Source organism: Electrophorus electricus, chromosome 26 (assembly GCF_013358815.1).
Source record: "Electrophorus electricus isolate fEleEle1 chromosome 26, fEleEle1.pri, whole genome shotgun sequence".
NCBI classification, from domain to species: Eukaryota; Metazoa; Chordata; class Actinopteri; order Gymnotiformes; family Gymnotidae; genus Electrophorus; species Electrophorus electricus.
The window spans coordinates 2242274-2263022 of NC_049560.1; the positions used below are offsets into that span (position 1 = coordinate 2242274).

At 37.2% G+C, this 20749-nt stretch overlaps 2 protein-coding genes across 8 annotated transcripts in view; both read right to left on the bottom strand.

Moving 5' to 3' along the window:
* The window catches only part of nek7 (NIMA-related kinase 7), a 49727-nt gene extending 46446 nt beyond the window's left edge, over nucleotides 1–3281 (bottom strand). For both annotated transcript variants that reach the window (XM_027028863.2, XM_027028862.2), the window contains exon 1: nucleotides 3059–3281. The gene's annotated coding sequence lies outside the window, so the exon portion shown is untranslated. The remainder of the gene's footprint in view (nucleotides 1–3058) is intronic.
* Nucleotides 3282–8734: 5453 nt separating this feature from the next.
* lhx9 (LIM homeobox 9) lies at nucleotides 8735–20154 on the bottom strand. 6 transcript variants are annotated; one of them, XM_027028856.2, is made up of 6 exons: nucleotides 20071–20154; nucleotides 17160–17376; nucleotides 16278–16480; nucleotides 15488–15843; nucleotides 12505–12707; nucleotides 10707–11837 (listed from the first exon to the last, which is right to left on the bottom strand). In XM_027028856.2, exons 2-6 carry the CDS (start codon nucleotides 17331–17333, stop codon nucleotides 11583–11585), a joined length of 1191 nt encoding a protein of 396 aa, XP_026884657.1. In that variant the 5' UTR covers nucleotides 17334–17376; nucleotides 20071–20154; the 3' UTR covers nucleotides 10707–11582. The 6 variants fall into 6 exon arrangements, with proteins under 6 accessions (XP_026884660.1, XP_026884657.1, XP_026884655.1 ...); XM_027028854.2 differs by having other exon boundaries at nucleotides 17160–17496; nucleotides 20071–20125; XM_027028855.2 differs by having other exon boundaries at nucleotides 17160–17373; nucleotides 20071–20115.
* Nucleotides 20155–20749: the final 595 nt, after the last annotated feature.

Genomic DNA, 20749 nt, shown 5'->3' on the forward strand with positions numbered 1-20749 from the left:
AAAAACAGGACTGCTGACAAATCTCACCACACATTTTTTTGCCTTTGAATTTGCTTTAACCCATTCCTCCCTTCAGAATATAACTACATACCCTTTATGTTATTCAGTGTATTTACTGAATAATTCACAGTATTTTAAAAATACTATATAGCAATGCCAAAGTATTCAGTTTTAAAAAGTGATTAGTATGGGATGGTGTGGAATTATGAAATTTCTCTCTAAACATAATTTTTTCAGCTGAGGTGTTCTTCTACAGGAAAGTCACATAGTTTCAAGTATTTAAATTTCTCCAAAAATTTGATGACCCAGTTTAGCAACATTACACTTACTGAAACAGGAAAGAAACATTAGATCATTCCTGTCACAAAATAGGCCTAGCTGTATTTCAGCCAAGATCCCACCTTTACCGTATTCATATAGTCTGCGTAAATGAAGTCCAGTCAGTAATACTAGCTCTTCTGAAATTGCCAGCAACACCTTGGAATGGTGGTACTTGGTACTATATGCTGATGGGGTGACTAGTTACTATGGCACTTGTGATTAGCTCTAGCTCAAGCCTATGACACCTCATACTTTAAAACTGTCATTCTCATTCCCTGTATCTTTTGCTAATATTTAGAACTTGTCATTTATTGTCTCTTTTGAACACCAGGACTACAATAAATATTTTGGAGTAATGCTGTGGAGTGAGATTTTTCCCACTGAATACAAAATGCCAAGGCCCATTTAAATAAGGTGTCTGACCGGATTTTTTAACCATAAAGGTTTGAATCACTAAATATTACCAGACAAATTTGAAGGTAAAATCATGATTTTAAAACACTTCATTAACAGAACATTTATTAAAGTCTATTTTTTTTTAAATAATTGTGATGTTTTAACCCATATTTTCACAAAATGACTGTTTTTCTTTTTGTAGTCATGTATCGCATAATCTTGCCGATATCTTTTAAGCACTAGGACTTACCTCTCCCCTGCAGCCTCTCAGTGGACTTAAACACAGTCTAATGGTCAATCGTTTAAGCTTTGAAACCCCCCAATAAGTTCCTTTATCAAAAACAGGAAATTCACAGCGCAGTCATACATATAGTTGTGGCACCAAAATGTTTTACGTTGCAACATGCATTCCATCTTATCATTCTATTCAATATACACATAACTATACTGAGTTTTTGCTATTTTCAAAAAGGAGACTGAGGTTCCGATTATGGGCCCAATTGTACTATGTTTAAACCCAGTGAGAAGCTTCAAAGAAGCAATATGTTTCTTGGTACTAAAACTATCCGCACTATATCCGTACTATAAGCAATTAAAAGTTGTGGAAGCAACAATTTTAACAAATGAGCTGGTTGAAATATTGCAGACATATATTTTAAATCTTACAAGTCCTCAATTCCAGCATGTCACTGCAAGATTCTAAGTATTATTTTGGCTGCCTCTGATTTTCATAATGGTATAACAGTTAAGTCTCACCTCTCCAAAGCAGCTTAACCAGCTATGGCATCAGTTCTGCAAGTGCAGAGTTGGATTTTAATTGCTGGCACCTGATCTATGCCCAGAAGTCTACAAGAGTACAACTATCCCTTCTGTCGCTGGGTGAGAGGGCTGGCATGGTTTTGTAATTCATAAGGATGTAGCGATTTGTAACCGCAGCACAGTTTAACAGCACGTGTTCATTCAGTTCCAGGTAGCTGTAATGGGATATGGGATAGGCTGACTATAGTTACTGAGAGTTTAAGGGTACATGTTGACACGTACGTTCAGTTTAGCCACAAACACGCTTTATTTCACCGGTCTGATATTAAATTTACCGGTTGGTCAGATAATTATGCACAACTCGCTCAAACATTTTTTAGTTAGTGAGCTAGCACGAAAGCCACTAATCAACATGATGTTCGGATGATCCAAGCTATCTTACATTACAGCAAGTCATGAAAACGAGCAAGGTGATTAGACTGCGTGTACAGTCTAGCGTTATTTATCACACTGCTGCAACACTGATAAAAATGAACTTGCAGCGTTAAGCAAACATACTTGAGCCCAATGTTGAGATACTTTTATACTGAGTGCCAGAACAAAGCATTTGATTGGAAATGCTTTATTTTTGATGCAGGGTTAAAGCCAGAATAGTTTAGCTAACCATGGTGGGCTCGTTGCTCTGCGGTTACCAAGCTAACCCTAGATAGTGAACTATATAATGGGGCTTCGCTACCCAGCTAATTTAAATCGGAGTTATATTGCTTGGTGTTAAGTTTATCTAACGTATTTATTACTGCATAATAATAAGGCAGCATGTCATTCGTCTACAGATTAAAATTACGTCGCAAAATAATCTTAAAGATGCATTCCTGTCAGAAAAGTTGACAACCTGTAACGTTACTCCGCAGTCTACTACTAGATACCTGCAATATTAACAAGTTATAACGTGTTAGCACGCTAGCAGGATTGTCAACTGCGCCTCTGCCATGGAGTTGCATTAAAGGCTCAGCAAACTATTAGAAGACGTGTGTGACACTGCTGTGATTACGATGTTTCGCGCTGACAGATCAAGACAGCGAATAGTTATTTTACGAGTCACGACTTTGTTAAGATGACAAAAAAAGATTTGAAATAGTGCACTCAGCATTGCTTTTAACTGATTTAAAATAATGTTTTTACACTGAGATTTACCTACGTTAACAGGTTGTGTCTAATACGTTAACTTCTAAACCTACATCAACCAACATAGCTAGCAAAAGCTAACAACGCTTCAGTGCTAGCTAGCATGCGAAAAGTTTAGCTAGCCAGTTAGCTAACCAAGCTAGCTAAGAATTTCAGATGAACTTTACATGAGTAACTTTAGTTAACTACCCTCATATCTAACTAGGTAAGTCACTTTTGGCTCAACAATTATAGCCAGTCACCTCACTAACATTGAATAAAACCGTCCTCTTAATTAGTATAAACCCGAATTAATTTTTGGAATGAACTTGTGAATATCGAGCTAACTGTTGACATGTCACTAGTTAGCGTTAGCGTTAGCGTTAGCTAGCTAACGTTCCCTGTGCTAAATCCTTACCAGGAAGTGCCAGCCTAGCTTCCACACACTCAACTGGAGCTCGGGGTGATGGCGTCTGCTTTGTCGGTCCAACTGTCGAGCTTCAGTTTAGCTGACGAGCTGCTGTGTGACTGTGTAACACTCGGATTATGACGGGTAGTCCGAGCCTGCAAGCTGCTACAACATGTGTGTCCGCAGCCCGATGTTCTAGCTCGCCATTCCTGCCCTGTAAAACACACATCCCAGCATGCCCAATGGAAAGGGGCGGGGCACACACGCAGAAGGCGACAAAATGAAAACTCAGGCAAAGCGGGCTAACGATACAAAGGTAGGATACAGACAGCAAGCTGGAGGGGTGAGAAAGAGGAGTTGTAGTCTAGTAACTAACCTCTAGACTGTGTTCAGATTAAATGAATACCAAGTTATTCATAGTCCTCTGTTGCTAGGCCAAACTTCTATTTTTCTTTTAAAAATGTGTTAATATTTTTCATACTTTTTCTTTATATATTTCATTTCCTTTAGACGACTTGTTTGGTTGCTTTAAAAGCAATGCTATATTATTATTATTATTATTATTATTATTATTATTATTATTATTATTATTATTATTATTTATAACAATAATTATTATTGATAATAATAAGAACAATAATAATAATTTAAAGTATTATTATTATTATTATTATTATTATTATTATTATTATTAATAAAGCTAATTTACATGGCGTTTGGATTGATTATTCCAAACCCTGCAAAAATAAATTAATTTTGTCATGTATTCTTTTTTCTGTCTCTCTTTTTTTGCCTACTACTTTAAATGTATGTGCCACCAAACACTTAGAAGAGGAACCTCTGGAAAGATATTGGACTACGTTTCAGAATATAGACTATAGTGTAGAATCTGAACTGGAATGTGAATTGTATTGGTGATTTCTTCACTAAAAAGGCAATGACTTGGTTTAAACTTTGTCCATGTTTATGTATGCTGCATTTAAATATGGCATCAGAAGTTTAGGGTATTGTTGAAATCCCTTCATAGGTATTAATTCCAAATACCAGTAAGGTTTAATAACTTTTTGTCATTAGCCTTTGACAAAAAGTAGTTTTAAAAAGGTTTGTTTGTTTGCCTTGGGGGTTGTTTGCTTACTGGGGCATGATGCATTCATTACTTGAATAGGTTAGCTGTTACAGGTGCTATAAATCAGAATTTTTCACAACATATATAACAATATGTACAAATGTACATCCTAAATTCCAGTTCAGTTCACAAGAAATGAAAGTTTGAAATTTGGTGATTGGGAAACTGAAATTAATTCAATTGATGTGCTGCAATATTACTTTCTCTCTTTCTCTACTTTATCTGCCTCTCTCTCTTTCTGTCTGTCTGGCTCTCTGTCTCTCTCTCTCTCCCTTCACTATTCACGATGTTCAGGGCCAGCTTTCCCAAAAGTGTCATAACACACTTTTGGTAGAGTGAGTATCACACTAACTACTCTCTTTCTCCTCAGATGATCTTAACACTATAATGTTTTTGGGAAACAGGGCCCTGACAATTTCATGTAACATTTTATTATGTCTAGAAAAATACATTTTCCAAAATATCTTAGTTCAGACCTTCTAAAAGGGAAAATCAATAGAGTATGTAATGAAGATTTCATGGTGGAAGAGTTCATCTTCTTCAAATAAGCATTACTGGAAAATCATAGATGACCAGCATATGGTATATGGAGAGCATGAATTGTGCAGTGCTTACATTGTGCACTATGCTTGGACAGTCATGATCTTTACCTTAACATGTTTCCTTGAATTTCTGTAAAAAGGCTACATTTCTAGAAATTCTTCAAATTTTGTCCCATTGTGAGCTGACCCTTACCCCAAAATGATTTTGCGTTTCCATTTCATTCACAATTTCTGAATTCATATAGATTGCTCTTCAAGATAATACAATGCAAATAATCAAAAATAACTAGGCTTACATCTTTTATTTTTTGTCAGAAATAAAATTAATTTACAATATAGCCTACTAAACCTGGATAGAGCAGGGCCAGGATATGCCTACTGACACTGCGTTTAATTTTTTTCTCTTCTGTATGACAAAGGAAACAATATTATTCACCTCTATTTTGACAGTTGATAATCAACAAGTGATGTGTGCGGAAGGTGGTTTTTCCCCCGCCTGACACTTCAATAACACCACTGCTAACGTTCGCACAAATACCATATACAAGAGGTAAAGCATGCAGTGTGTGCTTTTTTCCTCTTCTTCAACAACTGCTGAAGATTAAAAGAAACATCTCCGGAAAATCTGTCAATTCAGTAGGTGAATAATGCTGGGATGGAATTTAATGGCGTGAGTTATATCAGGCTCCCTCTACACCCCCAGTTTCTCTCAATGAGATCAATGCCTCTCCGTGACAGATAGGGATTGTCTTTAGAATCTCAAATTTTGGGTTTCAGAGGGAATAATTAGATGGATGGATGAGAGGCAGCACAAAAAGGAGCTCTATCAAGAAGCTCTAGTTCAACATGCGAGTCTGTTTTGTTGAAATCTGTTTAATAATCATGTTGAATCGCTGTTGTTCTAAAAGTAGCACATGCTGCCAGTTCAGTATTATAATTTTTTGTAAACTTTTCTCTCCTTTGCGGTTCTTATTTGTTTTGGGTTCAAGGACTTTTGTTTGATTTTAGATTTTTCTGGAATGCAGATTAGATTCTACACTTCAAATTTTGTTCCTTTTTTTCCTGTCACAAACTTTAAGGTCTGGGTTGCTTTTTCTATAATACAGCACAATTTTATGGCTACAAGAGAAAGGATCATGTTACAGTGGGGGAAAAAACATGACTCTGTATTGCTACAACTGTCAATACAAATCAGTGACCTGGGAGCTACTTTAATAATGTTGTTGTTGTTGTTGTTGTTGTTGTTGTTGTTGTTGTTGTTGTTGTTGTTTTGGTTTTGTACTAGTGCACTTGCTGGCTTGCCTCATAACTGCTTTTCTTTCTAATCTTTTTCAAAACATTAATTAAACCAAAAATAACAGTAAATGCCCCAAGTGACATCTAGCACTGTTATTTTCTTGTCTTTCAATCTTGCAGTGTAAATTAAGCATGCAAATATTAAAATTAGTTTCTACTGTAACCACACTCTTTTCATGTCAAATACAAATCTTAAATTATGTATTAAGAGGCTCAGAGAAAATGAGCTTGAATATATCCCTAAATCATAGGTTATAGGTAGTTTAATATGCTATCAAATTAATTAAGACCTTACAGTGAATATGCCCTTTCTCTACAATAATTGAAGCAATTCTTTTAGCTGCATGAAGAAAGCACGTGCTTACTTCCTATGACCTCCTCATACATACAGAAGGCCTCTCGATCTCAACCTTTCATTAGGCCGCTCTGAATTCTACCTTCTAGTTATGGAAGGGACTCCTGCTTTGCTCACAGTGTGACCCAAAGAGCCTGGAACCTTGGCTGGGCAGTAAGCTCATCATATGTCCTGGTTTTGAGACAGACCCAGACAAAGAAGGGCAAATTCGTCCTCCAGGTTTGGTGCAGCACATAGCCAATTCACCCTGAAAAATGATTAGTTACTATAGCTTCCACGTGGAAAGTATTCCTCGTTTGTTTTTACTATGCCATACTTAAGACATTAAACCAAGCTAGAGTCCCTGAGAAAATATTTTTTACTACAGCTGGTTAATGATGCTTGTCCATAAACTCATATTTGGAGTGCCTTTGTGTGATATGATTCCTGTTCTATGTGGTCAGAGGAGCAGAGGGCCACAGGTGCTGGTCCAAGGCTGAAGCTGAGATAGCAACAGAAACTAGGCTTATCTTTAAATTTAAAAAAAGTCCAAAAACATAAAAATATATTATCTCCTGCATGTGTGTGTATTTGTGTGTGTATGTGCGTGTGTGTGTGAGTGAGTGAGTGTGTGTGTGTGTGTGTGTGTGTGTGTGTGTGTGTGTGTGTGTGTGTGTGTGTGTGCGCGCGCGCACGTGCATGTCTGTATATGTGTGTAAAATTAACTCTTTTTAGTCTGTGTTCAAATTCACATTCATATAAGAACTGACCTCATATTTTCTAACAATAATGTAACAGGTTTGTCCATATGTTGCTCAACCCTTTGATATGTTACACCAAGACCACTGATGGAATTTGAGCAGGAAATTGTTGAATTCCTATCACATTTTATATGGCATATACACACTTAAATACTTATATGCTTATGTTTGAATTAATTTCCTGTTGCTAGCTGCCACCTTTCACTTGTCTCCATCTTTTCACCAACCCATGCGGCTTAGTCAAGTGTGAGAGTATGTGTTTGGTGAGGGCTGTTATTCATACCTGTGTATGTGTCTGAAAGACAATATGTGGTACTCACAAGTATTAATTCTGAGGGGAGGAGGGTGCTGGTGCAGAAACTGTGCATATGTGTGAATGTGTGTGCATATCACCATACACAGACACACACAGACAGACACACACACACACACACACTACCCCACGCTCAGATCCCACATCACAAGGGTGCAGGGCTGGATGTTCACACCACCTCCCTGCACTCCCACCTTTGCCGAGTGTGTGTGGTGTACCTGTCGCTGAGAGCCCCTCTGATCTGCTGGGCCTCTCTCAGGCTCAGTCTGCCATATCGGTCTCACCAGGATGTCTGGCCAAACCACAGTCATCCCAGTGATAAATAACCACCTAAGGGCTTGGCCCATCCTAAATTACTGCATTACCATATTTCATATGAATAGGCCAGATGTTGCCACACTTAAATGGGTATACATTTTGATTCCAGTGCTTAAAAAATGAAACCGGCATTGATTTAATCAATTACTATGTTATCCAGTAATAATAAACCACCTGAAACCATCTGAAATGTTAAGTGCTGAGAACCTAAACACACATTATGTGATGTCATGTTTTGCCTTGTTTTATTTTGTATTGGAATGCAAATTAAAACAAGCATCGGTGCATGGAGCACAGTATTGTAGGTGTACTTACTCAGAGCGTGTGTGTGTGTGTGTGTGTGTGTGTGTGTGTGTGTGTGTGTGTGTGTTAATTGGACATGCATGTAGAGGGTCAGCGGGTCCAGCTCTCTGTTTTCTCCCCGATATGGCCGACATCCCCATTTTTCCGCTCTCTGTAAATGTTCTGTGGCATGACTCATCATTGTCTTGTGTCTATCTCCTCCAAGGAGTCCCATTTTATAGAGAATTCCCAAGTTTTATGAGCCTCTGAAGTATGGTATGTCTTTACAACAAAGAATAACCACTTTATCAAGTTTTCAGATTGGAACCATTCTTCATTTGTGTTTTAAACCAAGAGCTTACAGTTGGGAAAGGTAAGGTGCCATGTGTTAAAGTGTAGCTGCATCTGTTTGAAAAGCTCCAAGCTAAATTAACACCATTACTCAGAATGCTAAAACTCTTTTACAATTAAGTAAAATAAATAAATAATCAAGAAAGAACATGTGTGTGTCATGATTCTGTTCAAAACTAATTTGGCCTAAATTAGAAATAATCTTTCAGGTGTAGGTACATTTTACAGCCATGGAGCATTATTGGAAAAGCTTACACAGTAATACAACAGTGCAATAAATTGTGAAAAAAACAAACCAATCCAAAAACCAAACTATTCATACTTCTGAAAGAAGTATTTTATTATTCAAATAAGGCATGCATTTGTGAATTTATTGTTCTTGTTTTTTGTAGGAAGATATTGGTTTCACAAGGGAAATGTATTGGATGAGGTATTTTACAGTTGACAACAAATGAAACATCAAGCAAAATAATACTCATCTTTTAAAAAAGTAAACAGGTGATAAGGTGCATGCAACATACGTATCTTTTTAACTTCCTTTTCTGTGAGAGTCATATGGCTAAGTATTGAGTCCAGAGTTCTCTTCACCAGATCTCTTCTGTTTCACTCTGCAGCTTAGTTTTAAGGAGGCAATGTGCACATGACAATGATATTTGTAACAAATTAATGTTTAGTAATGTTATAGTAAGGAGAAATGCAAGCTTAGATATGTGTATGTGTGTGTGTGTGTGTGTGTGTGTGTGTGTGCGTGTGTGTGCATGCGTGTGTGTGTGATAGAGAGAGGAAGAGTCTGTGTTTGTGTTTGTGTTTTCTTTGTCTCTTGTCTCATTATCTGATCATTCTCAGTTTATTCTGCTATATACAACCAGAATACTGTACAATAGTATTTTTTCTTTTATCGGTGTCATTCTGATACAAAGAGCAAAAGCAGCTCTGCTATAAGAAGGCTATGAGAAAAAGCTCACATATTGAGTGGGTTCTCCTCCAAGCGTGGATGCAAACAATCAGAAGGAAGATTTTAAAAAGCGTTTCGCAATACACTCTTTGTTGGTTGGTTTAGGTTTTAGCACTATCATCTTATCCTAATATTGTCTTTGTCTTCAATGGTGAGGAATTCCGATCAAAGTTTTCCCCTTCTTTTAATACTTTAGGGAATTTTCAAACGCCGTGAAGTATGGCTGTAATGCCCCAAGATTTGTTCTCCCTGAAAGAAATCATAAAGTAACATATTAAACTACGTAAAGTAATATATTAAACTACATAAAGTAATATATTAAACTACGAGACAACCTAGCTTTAAGAGGTTTGCATTTAGGTTTACTTCAGAGCTTTTAAAATAGCAATGCGTTTTTTCTAGCATTCCTTTGAGTTCACTTCCTTTATAAGGTAGCCATATTCATGCATTAAAAAGCAATCCTCATATTTTTCTGTACTTATCACAGGGCTTTGGTGCAAATCCATGGGGCATTACTTTGGAACAATAAAGCGAATGAAATTGGAAATCAATATCAAAAATGAGAGCAAGAAATGTGTGGGGGAATCTGGACTGGGTATCAATTATCAATATCATGTTTCAGCTGATGTGACCAAAACTGGACATCTGAGAGGCAACATAAAGAATGGTCGTGTAATGAAAAATAAAACTCTGTTAAAGCGAAGTATTTTTATTCACACAAATTTAATAAGATATAACAACCGTTTGGTCCATAAATATTTAAGGGGAAATAGTTTCTATACACCATCTTTTTCAAGAAACAAGGAAACATGGACAATCTTGATAGACCACATACTGTACTATTAACACGAAGATCAATATATAAGATTCTTGGATTTACCAACTATATTTGAAAGAGTGCACAACTGCTTTCTATGACATCGCTGTCCCCTTTTAACAGAACACACCATTAAAAAGATCCTCAGAAATCAGATGAAAAAACAGAAACAGTACAAAACTAGTGAGGCGTTCAAAGGATGTGAGTCAGTTAAACAAACAAACATGTATCTCCTGAATTTCACAAACTCTCTTCCAAGTTATAGCGTAAGGCACATAGCAGAACTGAGTTAGGCATCTACTTTAGGTAGTAGATCTAGATTACCCCTTTGTTCTACAACAGAACAAGGTTTTCCATCAAACAATGAAATATTTCACCCTAGCAACGAGCCGGATCGTTACTGTCCCTCGCTTAAGCTTCCGGCCAGAATAAGCATGATGGTTTGTTTTGTTTTCTTTTGGATTTTTTTTGGTCTGTTCAGTGGCAAGTGTCCAGGAAAAAAAGTGTGAATATGCTTGAGGAAAAAAATACAAAAATACTTGACTTTCTGTTTTTTTCACAACTAACTTTCCCTGGTGGGCTTTCTATCTTTCTTTCTTTCTTTTATCAATTCTATAAACTCATCCTTTACCACAAAAAAAAAACTCCTCTTGTTTAGCACTCCTAACTCTGTCATTTCTCACTGTCACCCTGAGCAACACCATCATAATGCACTTTTCACTGGCAATTGTATTGTCACTGAGCAACTGTATAACTAACAATTTATGGGCAATTGGAACGCAGACATCGTGTTAGAATTGTTAAAAGTGCTTATCTGTACAAACAATTAATTTAAATAGAGCCCATTCATCAGAGTACAAAGAATGCGGACTGATTTCCTTTCTGCACTAGGCCAATAAAGGGAGATCTTAACATTTTGAACAGTTACCACTGCACAGATTCTACTCTTTCACCCTAATTAAAGCTGTGGGGGACTCAGTGCTATCTCCAGGTTGAAGTGTCCATCTGGCATGTGAGTTGTAAAGTAAATGGCTATGGAAATGTATGTGTCTGTCATAAGCTACAATCACTGGAAACAAAATGCATTTGGAAATAAAATGCAGATCATTAATAACTGATGCTAATGTCGAATTTATTTTGCAGTTAAACAGAACAAGAAATTTGTGATTTAAGCATATTAAAAAATATTTTCCTCTGCCACATCTTACTTGTTAAAATATACCAACAGTAGGCCTATAAGCTGTGCATAAAAAAAATAAAGTACGTATAAGCTCAGCTGCCAAGTGGTTGCGAGTGCTACACATTAAGGTTTCCTCTTTCATTTTTTAGCACTTCATCTTCAAAGGGTTTGTCTCTGGTTGCTTAAGGGTGTTTTGTGAACATAAAAAAAAAAAAATCAAATTTCGAAGGGGAAAAAAAGGACAAAAACAAATTTGTGTTAGAAAAGGTTTGTCAAGGTAGTTTGCGGGGGACTCCCGGATTCGTGGCTGTCCAAACTAGAGGTCACTGATGTTACTACGGTGATAGAGGGATTGGTCAGGTCTGTTAGTGTGGTGGCGGTGCTGGGCGGCGTCAGAGCACCGCTGTCGGAGGAGGGTGGAGGGAGTGACGTGCCGTCAGCCTTATCAACACCCCCATTCTCCTGCCGCAAAACGTTCCTTCTGAATTTGGCCCGTGCGTTTTGGAACCAAACCTGCAAACCAACCCCAATGTCTTTACTTTTTTATGTCTGCTGCGAATTACTCGTAATAAATCTGCCTCTAGAATATTAACATCACAATTCTTTTTTTTTTATCACTAGTAAACAATGCCATAATGAACAAAGCTGACGAAGAGACACTATTAGGGAATGCTAGAGGAAAGGGGGCCTCAAGTTTTGCTGCAACAGTCAGTTGATTAGAAAGCAAACAGGGCATCCCCCAAGTCTACACATTCCTATTCTGAGTGCTTGTACTTATGCACAATATGTGATCAGCACTGTTTATGCTTTTTCTTGTTTTCTGTGGAGAGCACAGTGATTTGTACACTATGTATTTCAAAATTACTTCTGGGTCCTTATAAGAACCCCTCACCCTGAATATTACGTGTACCTCTCAGACATTTTCAAACCAAGTTTCCATTTAGATGGTAAAAGTAGAATGGATCATATTTGTTTAAAATACAGTTTTCATTTTATGGCTCTATTTATTTTTATGCTATTATCTTGAAATGTGTCTTGTTACTCAACGCTAACGTGTGACAAATGACAATGGATGCATGGGAAATGGATGAAAACAAAGTGAGAACATAAAAGGTTGGATGAGTGATGTAAAAAAAACAATCGCCTGAGAAGTTCTCGCGTGAAATGAAGTCTAGCTTACCTGCAGAACTCTTTTGGTGAGGCCCGTCTTCTGAGCAAGCTGTTTTAAGTCCTTGGCGTCGGGGTTGTGGTTGATGGCAAAGTAAGACTTCATGGTGCGGAGCTGGTGGTGTTTGAAGGACGTACGCATGCGCTTGGTCTTCTGCGAGGGCGGGTAGGGCTGCTGGTCCCGATCCAAGTGGTCCGCTTCGTTCTCGTTACAACCTGCGCCACGAGACAGCGAAGAACAAGGCTGAGCGGAAGCCGCCAAACGAGCGCGCACAACACGGGGGAGAAAAAAAATTCAAATGCGTATCCGTTTTAATTATCATGAGCTTCATGATAACTGTCAGCACTGTAAGTATATTTTCACATTTGTACATATTTTCACTATATGCATTACTACCGACAGTGTAAAATCCATATATACTATGTTTACGACTTGAAATAGCGAATAGTACACTGTAATGGAATAAGATTAAGTTAAACGTAATAGTTGACTACACTGCGTAAAATACACTTACGGGGTGATAAAGCTAGTGAAGTTCACAAGCAAAATAATAATAATAATAATAATAATAATAATAATAATAATAACAACAACAATTATTATTATTATTATTATTATTATTATTATTATTATTATTATTATTATATGTACATATATCCCCAAAAATATATATTGACCAAAACGTCGTACTGTTGAAATTCTATTGAGGCCTCCCTTTAGGCTACTAAAGTGACACTTATTTGGGATCTCACTTGGAAAACTCTCCAAAAATATGGGGAAAAATAAATATTGGTAAATTTGTTTATTTTGGTACATTCTTGTCATTTAGTTATCTAATATTTTGGTTTCTGTACGTAAACATAATATTTTAATTGGGTAAAATGTAATATAAAGTCTATAAAAGTATATAAAATATAATATAATGTATATTGTGTAAATTAAACAAAAGAAAATTATTTGTTTCGTGACTAGGCTATATGAACATGGACAGAAGACCACATTAGACATCTACAAAATATACAAACCTTTTTATTTTTGTAGTTTTACCAGCTTTAAAAATTATTAAGTGCATTAGACACGTTCTTTCAATAAATACAACGAGCTAGTTGTAGCGGGTTATTATCCAAATTTCATGACTTGACAGCACCGGAAACATTTACATTTGTTTTACCATGCATACTTGATTTACTTGATATTTTCATTTTCTTTTTTTCTAAAATATTATATAGTGTAACATACACACACACACACACACACACACACACACACACAATACAGAGACACACACACAAATTATATATATATATATATATATATATATATATATATATATATATATATATATATATATATATATATATATATATATTCAAACTATCAAAAATATAATTTCATTAATTTCATAGCCTAAAACCTTTCATCTATTATAAGAAACATTGTTGCTCGCTCCACTTGATTCATTGGTTGGACGACTGAGCTCTTACATGTCCAGTTGATGTTTGATATCTTATTAACAGTATTCATGATAATTGGGATAAACGCCAGAGCAATTTTACATAAACGAACTATTATGAGCCCAAAAAATAATTTGAATTGTGAACAAAATGTTCTGACGCACTCTTCGCAACAAGTCTATCTGACCTGACTCCATGAGTTACACAATTTACCACTAGGGGTCTCTGTGTACAAATACTGTACATCGCTGAAACGTACCAGACAAAAAAACCTTTTGAATTTTGTTGCTGATTCACATTGACCTGGGCCGAACTAATAAACATTAAATTTAGACAAATGTTGGATTTTATAAGCAGATATAAAGTTTGACAGCCAACCAAACAACGTCGCTGCCACGTAGATTGTCCAAGTGTGCCCTGCACTAGTTCTAGAAGTACTGCTTTGTTTTGCATATGCTATAGGCTACGTCCATGTTCTGGCCAAGTCTGAACCGTAACCTATTTGAAAACAACGCATAACCTTCCTGGAACATCAGCACTGTTTAATGAAAATATCGGTTGAATTTAAAAAAACGTTTTAGTTCTAAAAATAGTATTAAAAACATTTGGGCTATTATAAGCCATCTCGCAAATGATAGGCTTTGTGGACCTACTAACTGTAAAGAATGCCTAGTGTCTAGTGTAAAGAATGCAGCCTGCTATGCATGCTTAAATTTGTCGACTTTTTTACTGGGGCCAAAAACGTATGTTATAACTGTTTCAGCCTAAAAGCAGAAGTGCCTCCACTGAAGCAGATTCACTGGTTGGAACCCAGAGATTCCGACGTCACCTTCAATTAACAAAGAACAATTAACACGGAGATTACCTTATTTCTCTCTATTCAGAAAGAACTGCAGAAACTTGGCACACAAGGCCAAACTTTTCCAAACAGACATCGATTGGAGCAGCAATAACAAAATGGGCACAGTGGGGTTGTGTTATGACATTCCATGTGTGAATGCAATGGTATTTTCGAGGTTTAACTTGGAATTATTCAAGATTTTATAGCATGTTAAGATAAATATTATAACAAATATTGTAAGGGCCATTTCGTGCGATGTAAAAAAGGCAGTGATTCCCTGCATGTGATTAGGTCACAAGTTATTTCCTCCGAAAATTCTAAATTAGATTTCTAAATTTGATTACGCACTAATAAACTAACAATTTAATAAACAGGACCCTTAATTATTAAAATCATAATAATTCAGATTTTCCCATTTATGTACCATACTGAACTGTCAGATAACAGTATAAGTTGCAGTACCCACTTAAATTAATTTCTTCACAGGTAAACGTATTTCCTCTCTGGAATAATTCGTCTCAAGTCGCAACTGAAAATTGGAGATCTCACGACTGATTCGATGCTGTAAAATGACTTTGCGCAATATCTCATGTAGGCTATGCTCTGGTTATTTGCATTCACGTTCCAGTAAGGCATTTTTATTTAATGTATTGTTCATGCTTTTCCTTAGCTTAAAATGTGATTGATAATAACGCCTTACCTGAGTTGTAACTGGTGATCTCTATCCCCATGGCCGGGCTCTTCCGTTTCCGAGGTCTCCCTTTCTGCACCGTGCCGGTGCCATTGAAGTAGGGCAACGCTAGACCTCCGCCTTTGGCTGCTAATTCAGCGTAGTTTAACTGGGGGTGGTATTCTCCCTGGATGAGGGTTTCGAAGTGAACCCGGCAGTACACCAAGTTATCTTTCATGCCAAAATGGTCACCCGTGGTCAAGGTTTTGTTGCATGAGGTGCACGTGAAGCAGCTCAAATGGTACACGGAGTCCCTGGCGCGCATCACCATTTCCGAGGCCGAGATCCCAAGGTGGCAGCGGGCACATCTCTGCACGGAGAACCTTCTGGAACAGTAAATGTTATTTACAATCAAATCGAGGCACAAAGAGTAGACATGAAACGTTTTGTTAATTTTGGCCGCTTTGTTTTTCCATTTTTACCCCAAATGTCAAGCATTTAAGATCACAAAAACAGCCCTGCTATCTGATCTGTGCCCTGGGATGTAGGCCTAGAATTGACCTAATTGGTGTAAATGAGGTTTTTAATGTAGATAAAAATGCTATTTATTTCGAGTATGCTATTCTGAATGAACGGCAAATTAGTCTGATCTGACCAAACAAGTTTAGCTAGTCAAAAGGTAGCTAATATGTAGGGTATAACAGTTTACTGCGTTTGGTTTTCAGGCACACTTTGTGCGTGTGTTTGTGTGTACCGAAGAGAGAGAGCGAGAACCAAATAGGCCTGTTTCGTTGAGCAGATTTTCCATATTTGATCTTACCTGTAGTAATCCTCTTTGCAGTAAATGCTGCCATCCTTTGCGAAACACGTCAGCTCCGACTCCAGGGCCAGTTTACATTCACAACACTTGAGACACCTTAGGTGCCACTGTTTGTCAACTGCTAGTAAGTAGTATCTGTCGGAGATTTTGCCGCCACAGCCGGCGCACAAGGCAGGTTTCTCTGGACTCATGGAGGGCATACTCTGAGAACACATGAGAACAACGAGTGGGTGTTTCAGACAAAACGACGCTTTTCTTGGAGCTCGATGTGTTAACAAATACGATGTGAATTTACAGAGGTCTTTCCTTAGGCCATCACTATTTGAAGAAGTCTAAGACAAACTAGACCAAAGTCCAGAAAACTTGGGAAAAAATCTGACTATCAATGATCGTAAATGCAGGTTTGATCGTGAGTATCGCCTTCATTAGTTATTTCTCAGGAATTATTATTATTACTTTTATTATTAATATTGTTGCTGCTGTTGTTGTTGTTGTTATTATTAATATTATTATTATTATTGTTGTTGTTGTTGTTGTATGCTGTTGTTGTTTTGAACTTTTTAAAATTTATTTCCATAGCCCAATTGTTAAAGCGTTTTACTGCTTGTCAAATACTTCAATATATCGAATTTGTTCACGTCATGCTATGAGCTTTATGGTTCCATAAAAACATTTTTTTATGGTGCCACATTTTTGTACACAGGCTAAACCGTAACTCGATAAGGGCGTCCTGTTAAAATTGCTCTTTTTGTTCGTTTCACCAGATCAAAACTAAAGAGAACAGCACAAATTTACCCGCAAATAACATATTCCGCGCTCACACAAAAGTCCATAAGTTAAGCTGTTTTTTCTTTATTAAACATTAGATATAAAAAGACTCACCGTCTCTCTCCCGTTCATTTGGACCGTTTTAGCCAAACGAGACTCCGTTTTAGATCTCCTTTCCATCTCCTCCATGATCCCTTGTATATGATCCCCGGAGATGCCGTGGAAAAGCATGGCTGCGGGACGCAATGTGCAACTGCTTTCTTGTGCCTTGCACCCCACAACTTCCATATACAGCGCTCCGGAGCCTTATAACATCCGAAAGGATCTGCTGCTGCAAAAAAATCACACAAATGGAGCTAGTCTTCAAGAGGATGGTCTTCTAGGCAGGGACAGTGGAAAACATGAATATTTGTTGGAGAGCGCAGCGTTCACAGTCCATTTCGTCAATGTCCTGTTGGAAAAAAGAAGTATAGTCCTGGTAGTAAGGCAGTCAGTAAAAGCCCGTCGAACGTTTGCGGTGTAAGAAGTTTTAATTGTGTGATTTTGTCCCAGTTTGCTATAAGGGTTCCGAATGCTTGAAAGATCGGGTTTGGGACTGTCTGAGTTTCAGAGCCGTGTCCTATTTGTGAAGAGAGCAAACGCCTGCCCAGCTTGGGTAATTTGGTAGGAGGAGTTCTCCCTCTCTCAATTGCTACTGATTTCTATTCACCAACAAAGACCTGTCACTCTCTCCTCAAACCCGTGATGATGGGCAGCACGAGCGTGGAAAGCCCTTGGTATTTTACTTTTTTTAAACTTACATCTAGATTGTTTAAGCAGTTTAAATTAATTTTGATGGTTTGTCTTTGTGACCACTGGAAGGTTGTTTTCAAAGTATCCTAGTCAAGGTTGAATGTGAACTAATACTGCATTGATTCTTCAGTCACTGTCGTTATCAGAATACCTGCCGAATGTTATTCTCATTCTAAAAAAATTAACTAAATTTGGGTAATTGTCCAATCTATAATGCTGTCTTACCTTAGGCCATTAGGAAAGCATCGTCTGAAAGATGGCAGAGTATAGGCTTACTTCTTACACATGGCTATAAACGTGTGTCCGTGTGTGTGTGTGTGTGTGTGTGTGTGTCCGTGTGTGTGTGTGTGTGTCCGTGTGTATATGTGTGTGTGTGTGTGTGTTTGTGTACGTGTGTATTTGTGTACGTGTGTTTGCGTTTGCTGAGAATAAGACTGAGAATTTAGATTTAAATTATTGCGTTTGTTTCGTATTGTGTTGATAATAGATTAAAATGAGTTCACTGATAAATGGTTTAGCCTAAGGTACAGATATGAGTATAGGGATACCTATTAAGGTGTGTGTGTGTGTGCGTGTGTGTGTGTGTGTGTGTGTGTGTGTGTGTGTGTGTGTGTGTGTGTGTGAGAGAGAGAGAGAGAGAGAGAGAGAGAGAGAGAGAGAGAGAGCGAGAGAGAGAGAGAGAGAGTAATAACGGGGTAGAGGTTTCAAAAGAAATAATCTAATTAATAAAAGGTTTAGCCTTGATGCTTTTCGCCGTTTTTTTCTACTGTTAAATTGTTGAATAATTTGATAAGCTTTTATTATTTGTCATTTTGCGGCCAAAATCAATTTCTAAACAGTCGAAATTTGGGCTTTAAAGAAAACAGCATGCAGTTAGTAATTTTATCTATTTTTAGTGATAGGGTGGTATTGAAATGTACGCGATGTTCGTTTATAACATTTTAATGGCTCAAACTTCACGCTTTTCAATAGGCTGCTGTAACGATATACATTGGCTAGTCTATTTATATATGTTGGATTAACTAGGATATTTTTAAAAAATGCGTTAATGATTTAGATTATTGGAAGTTGTATACAGTAGTTGTTGACAAATGAGCATAATCTAACTGAGCCTAAAAATAACCAGCCTGTCGTAAGATATAGTTATCCTTTTGTTCTTTTTCGTTCTGTCAGTTTGAGAAACTCGTCTGCGGAATGATGGAAAAAGACATGGAAAATTAGGCTCATGTGCAAATATTAATTGACAAGTTTTATTGCTATCAGAAATTATTAGGCTGCCGCTTAATCGGAAGCGTTTAATGGTCGCATGGTAAATGGTAGGACTGACATTACTCAAAAAGACATTTTTCCGCAAATAATATAATGCATTATTTTAAAAAAGGTTTGTATCCTTCCCGCGTGACAAGCCGCCTAAACGCATGTTCTTGTACCCACAGAAAAATTACCATTTTAAGACATATAATAGATTTCAAAGGATATTGTTTTCCAGTCTACTTAAAAAGCAATAAAACAAAAACTTTGTATTGCATCATGTATCTCAAATCGTACAAAAAGGTTAAGCCTAGTAGCCAATACCTGCACACCTGGACTGATAAGATGATTCAAAGAAAATTAATAATTTGTTATGGTATGGCTTCAAATGCCACAAGCTATAATTCGGAGATCAAGTTCGAAACAGATTTTCTTAGAAAATGCACTTTCTTTAGTTTGCAGTATAACGCCATTTTGCCGTTTTTACATTAACGGTACTTTACTATAACAAAACAAGGTTACGACAAACATCTTGATTCGTATACGAAATCGTGTTGTTTTTTGCATCTAAATAGCCGGTACAAATTCTGTCATTACATTTTCTTGAGTGCATCAACAGTCTGAGGGCCGACTCATTTTAAAGAAAAACCGAACGTATTTATTCTGTTAATGCCGAAATAATGTTTTATTTCGAATCAATTGAATTAGCCCGATAACACAAAACAACAGTCTTTCTTTTTCGGAAATTTGAATATTTGATCTGATTTTTCGAACTGCGTTGTCTCCCTGCTCTTACCTGTCTGTTATAAATGTAACTAGCCCTTGGACCCAAGCTCTCCGTTCCAGTTCTATCATATTTCGCCCCTGAACTCGTCATATAATTAAAACCCCTATATCCGGAAATAACGAGCATAGCGCGCATTCTGCCTTAAATAGAAACATAATGTGATCCTAGGAGTGCATGCAGAAAATCGTGGTTTACCGTGAGCGTAGATGCCGTCCCGTATCCAACCGTGGCAGAGAGAAGGATGGGTAATCTGCAGCCTATGGCATGGAGAGACATGGGAAAGATATCCTACCACCAGATGGGGGTTGTTCCTTGTTTCTTGTCCATGTGGGTGTCAATTACCACAAACCCACGCTAGGAAAGAATTTATATGCATGTGATTCATTTTATAATTTAACTGCAATGGAAGGCCTTGTTCGGAAGTTTAAGACAAAAGTGGAAATGGCTCTCATTTTTTGCTTTTCTGTCCTCAGCGCGGGCGAGAAGAATGGGCCCAATCGTTTTCGTTTTCATGTATGACATATCAAGTCGGTTCCAGTTAGTGTCTGCATGAACGTCGATTGTTGAACCTGTTTCTGCGTTGGTCAGAGTGAGGTTGTATGCAAAATAGGATATAGATAAATCATCTGCCTGGCATTCCTCATCACTTCATTTATATTAAAAAAAGTCATCAAATGTAATACGTGCACTGAAAAATGATTGACTTGCACTGAAAAATGATAGACTGCAAAACGTTCCAACGTCTCTGCAACGAGATAGCTGCAGTAACTTAGCACAAGTCACACTAATATTAACATAGACTATAATCAGTCTAATTTGATGTTCCCTGATCTACTGATTAAGGAACTGGCACATACTCTGGGCCTGTGCGTGT

Coding starts and splice junctions, on each gene's coding strand:
- lhx9 (XM_027028856.2), bottom strand. CDS start 17,333: ATGGAAGTTGTGGGGTGCAAGGCACAAGAAAGCAGTTGCACATTGCGT. Junction 16,481..17,159: donor AAATGAACGGGAGAGAGACG/GTGAGTCTTTTT, acceptor ATGTGTTCTCAG/AGTATGCCCTCCATGAGTCC. Junction 12,708..15,487: donor GATCACCAGTTACAACTCAG/GTAAGGCGTTAT, acceptor CTCGTGGCGCAG/GTTGTAACGAGAACGAAGCG.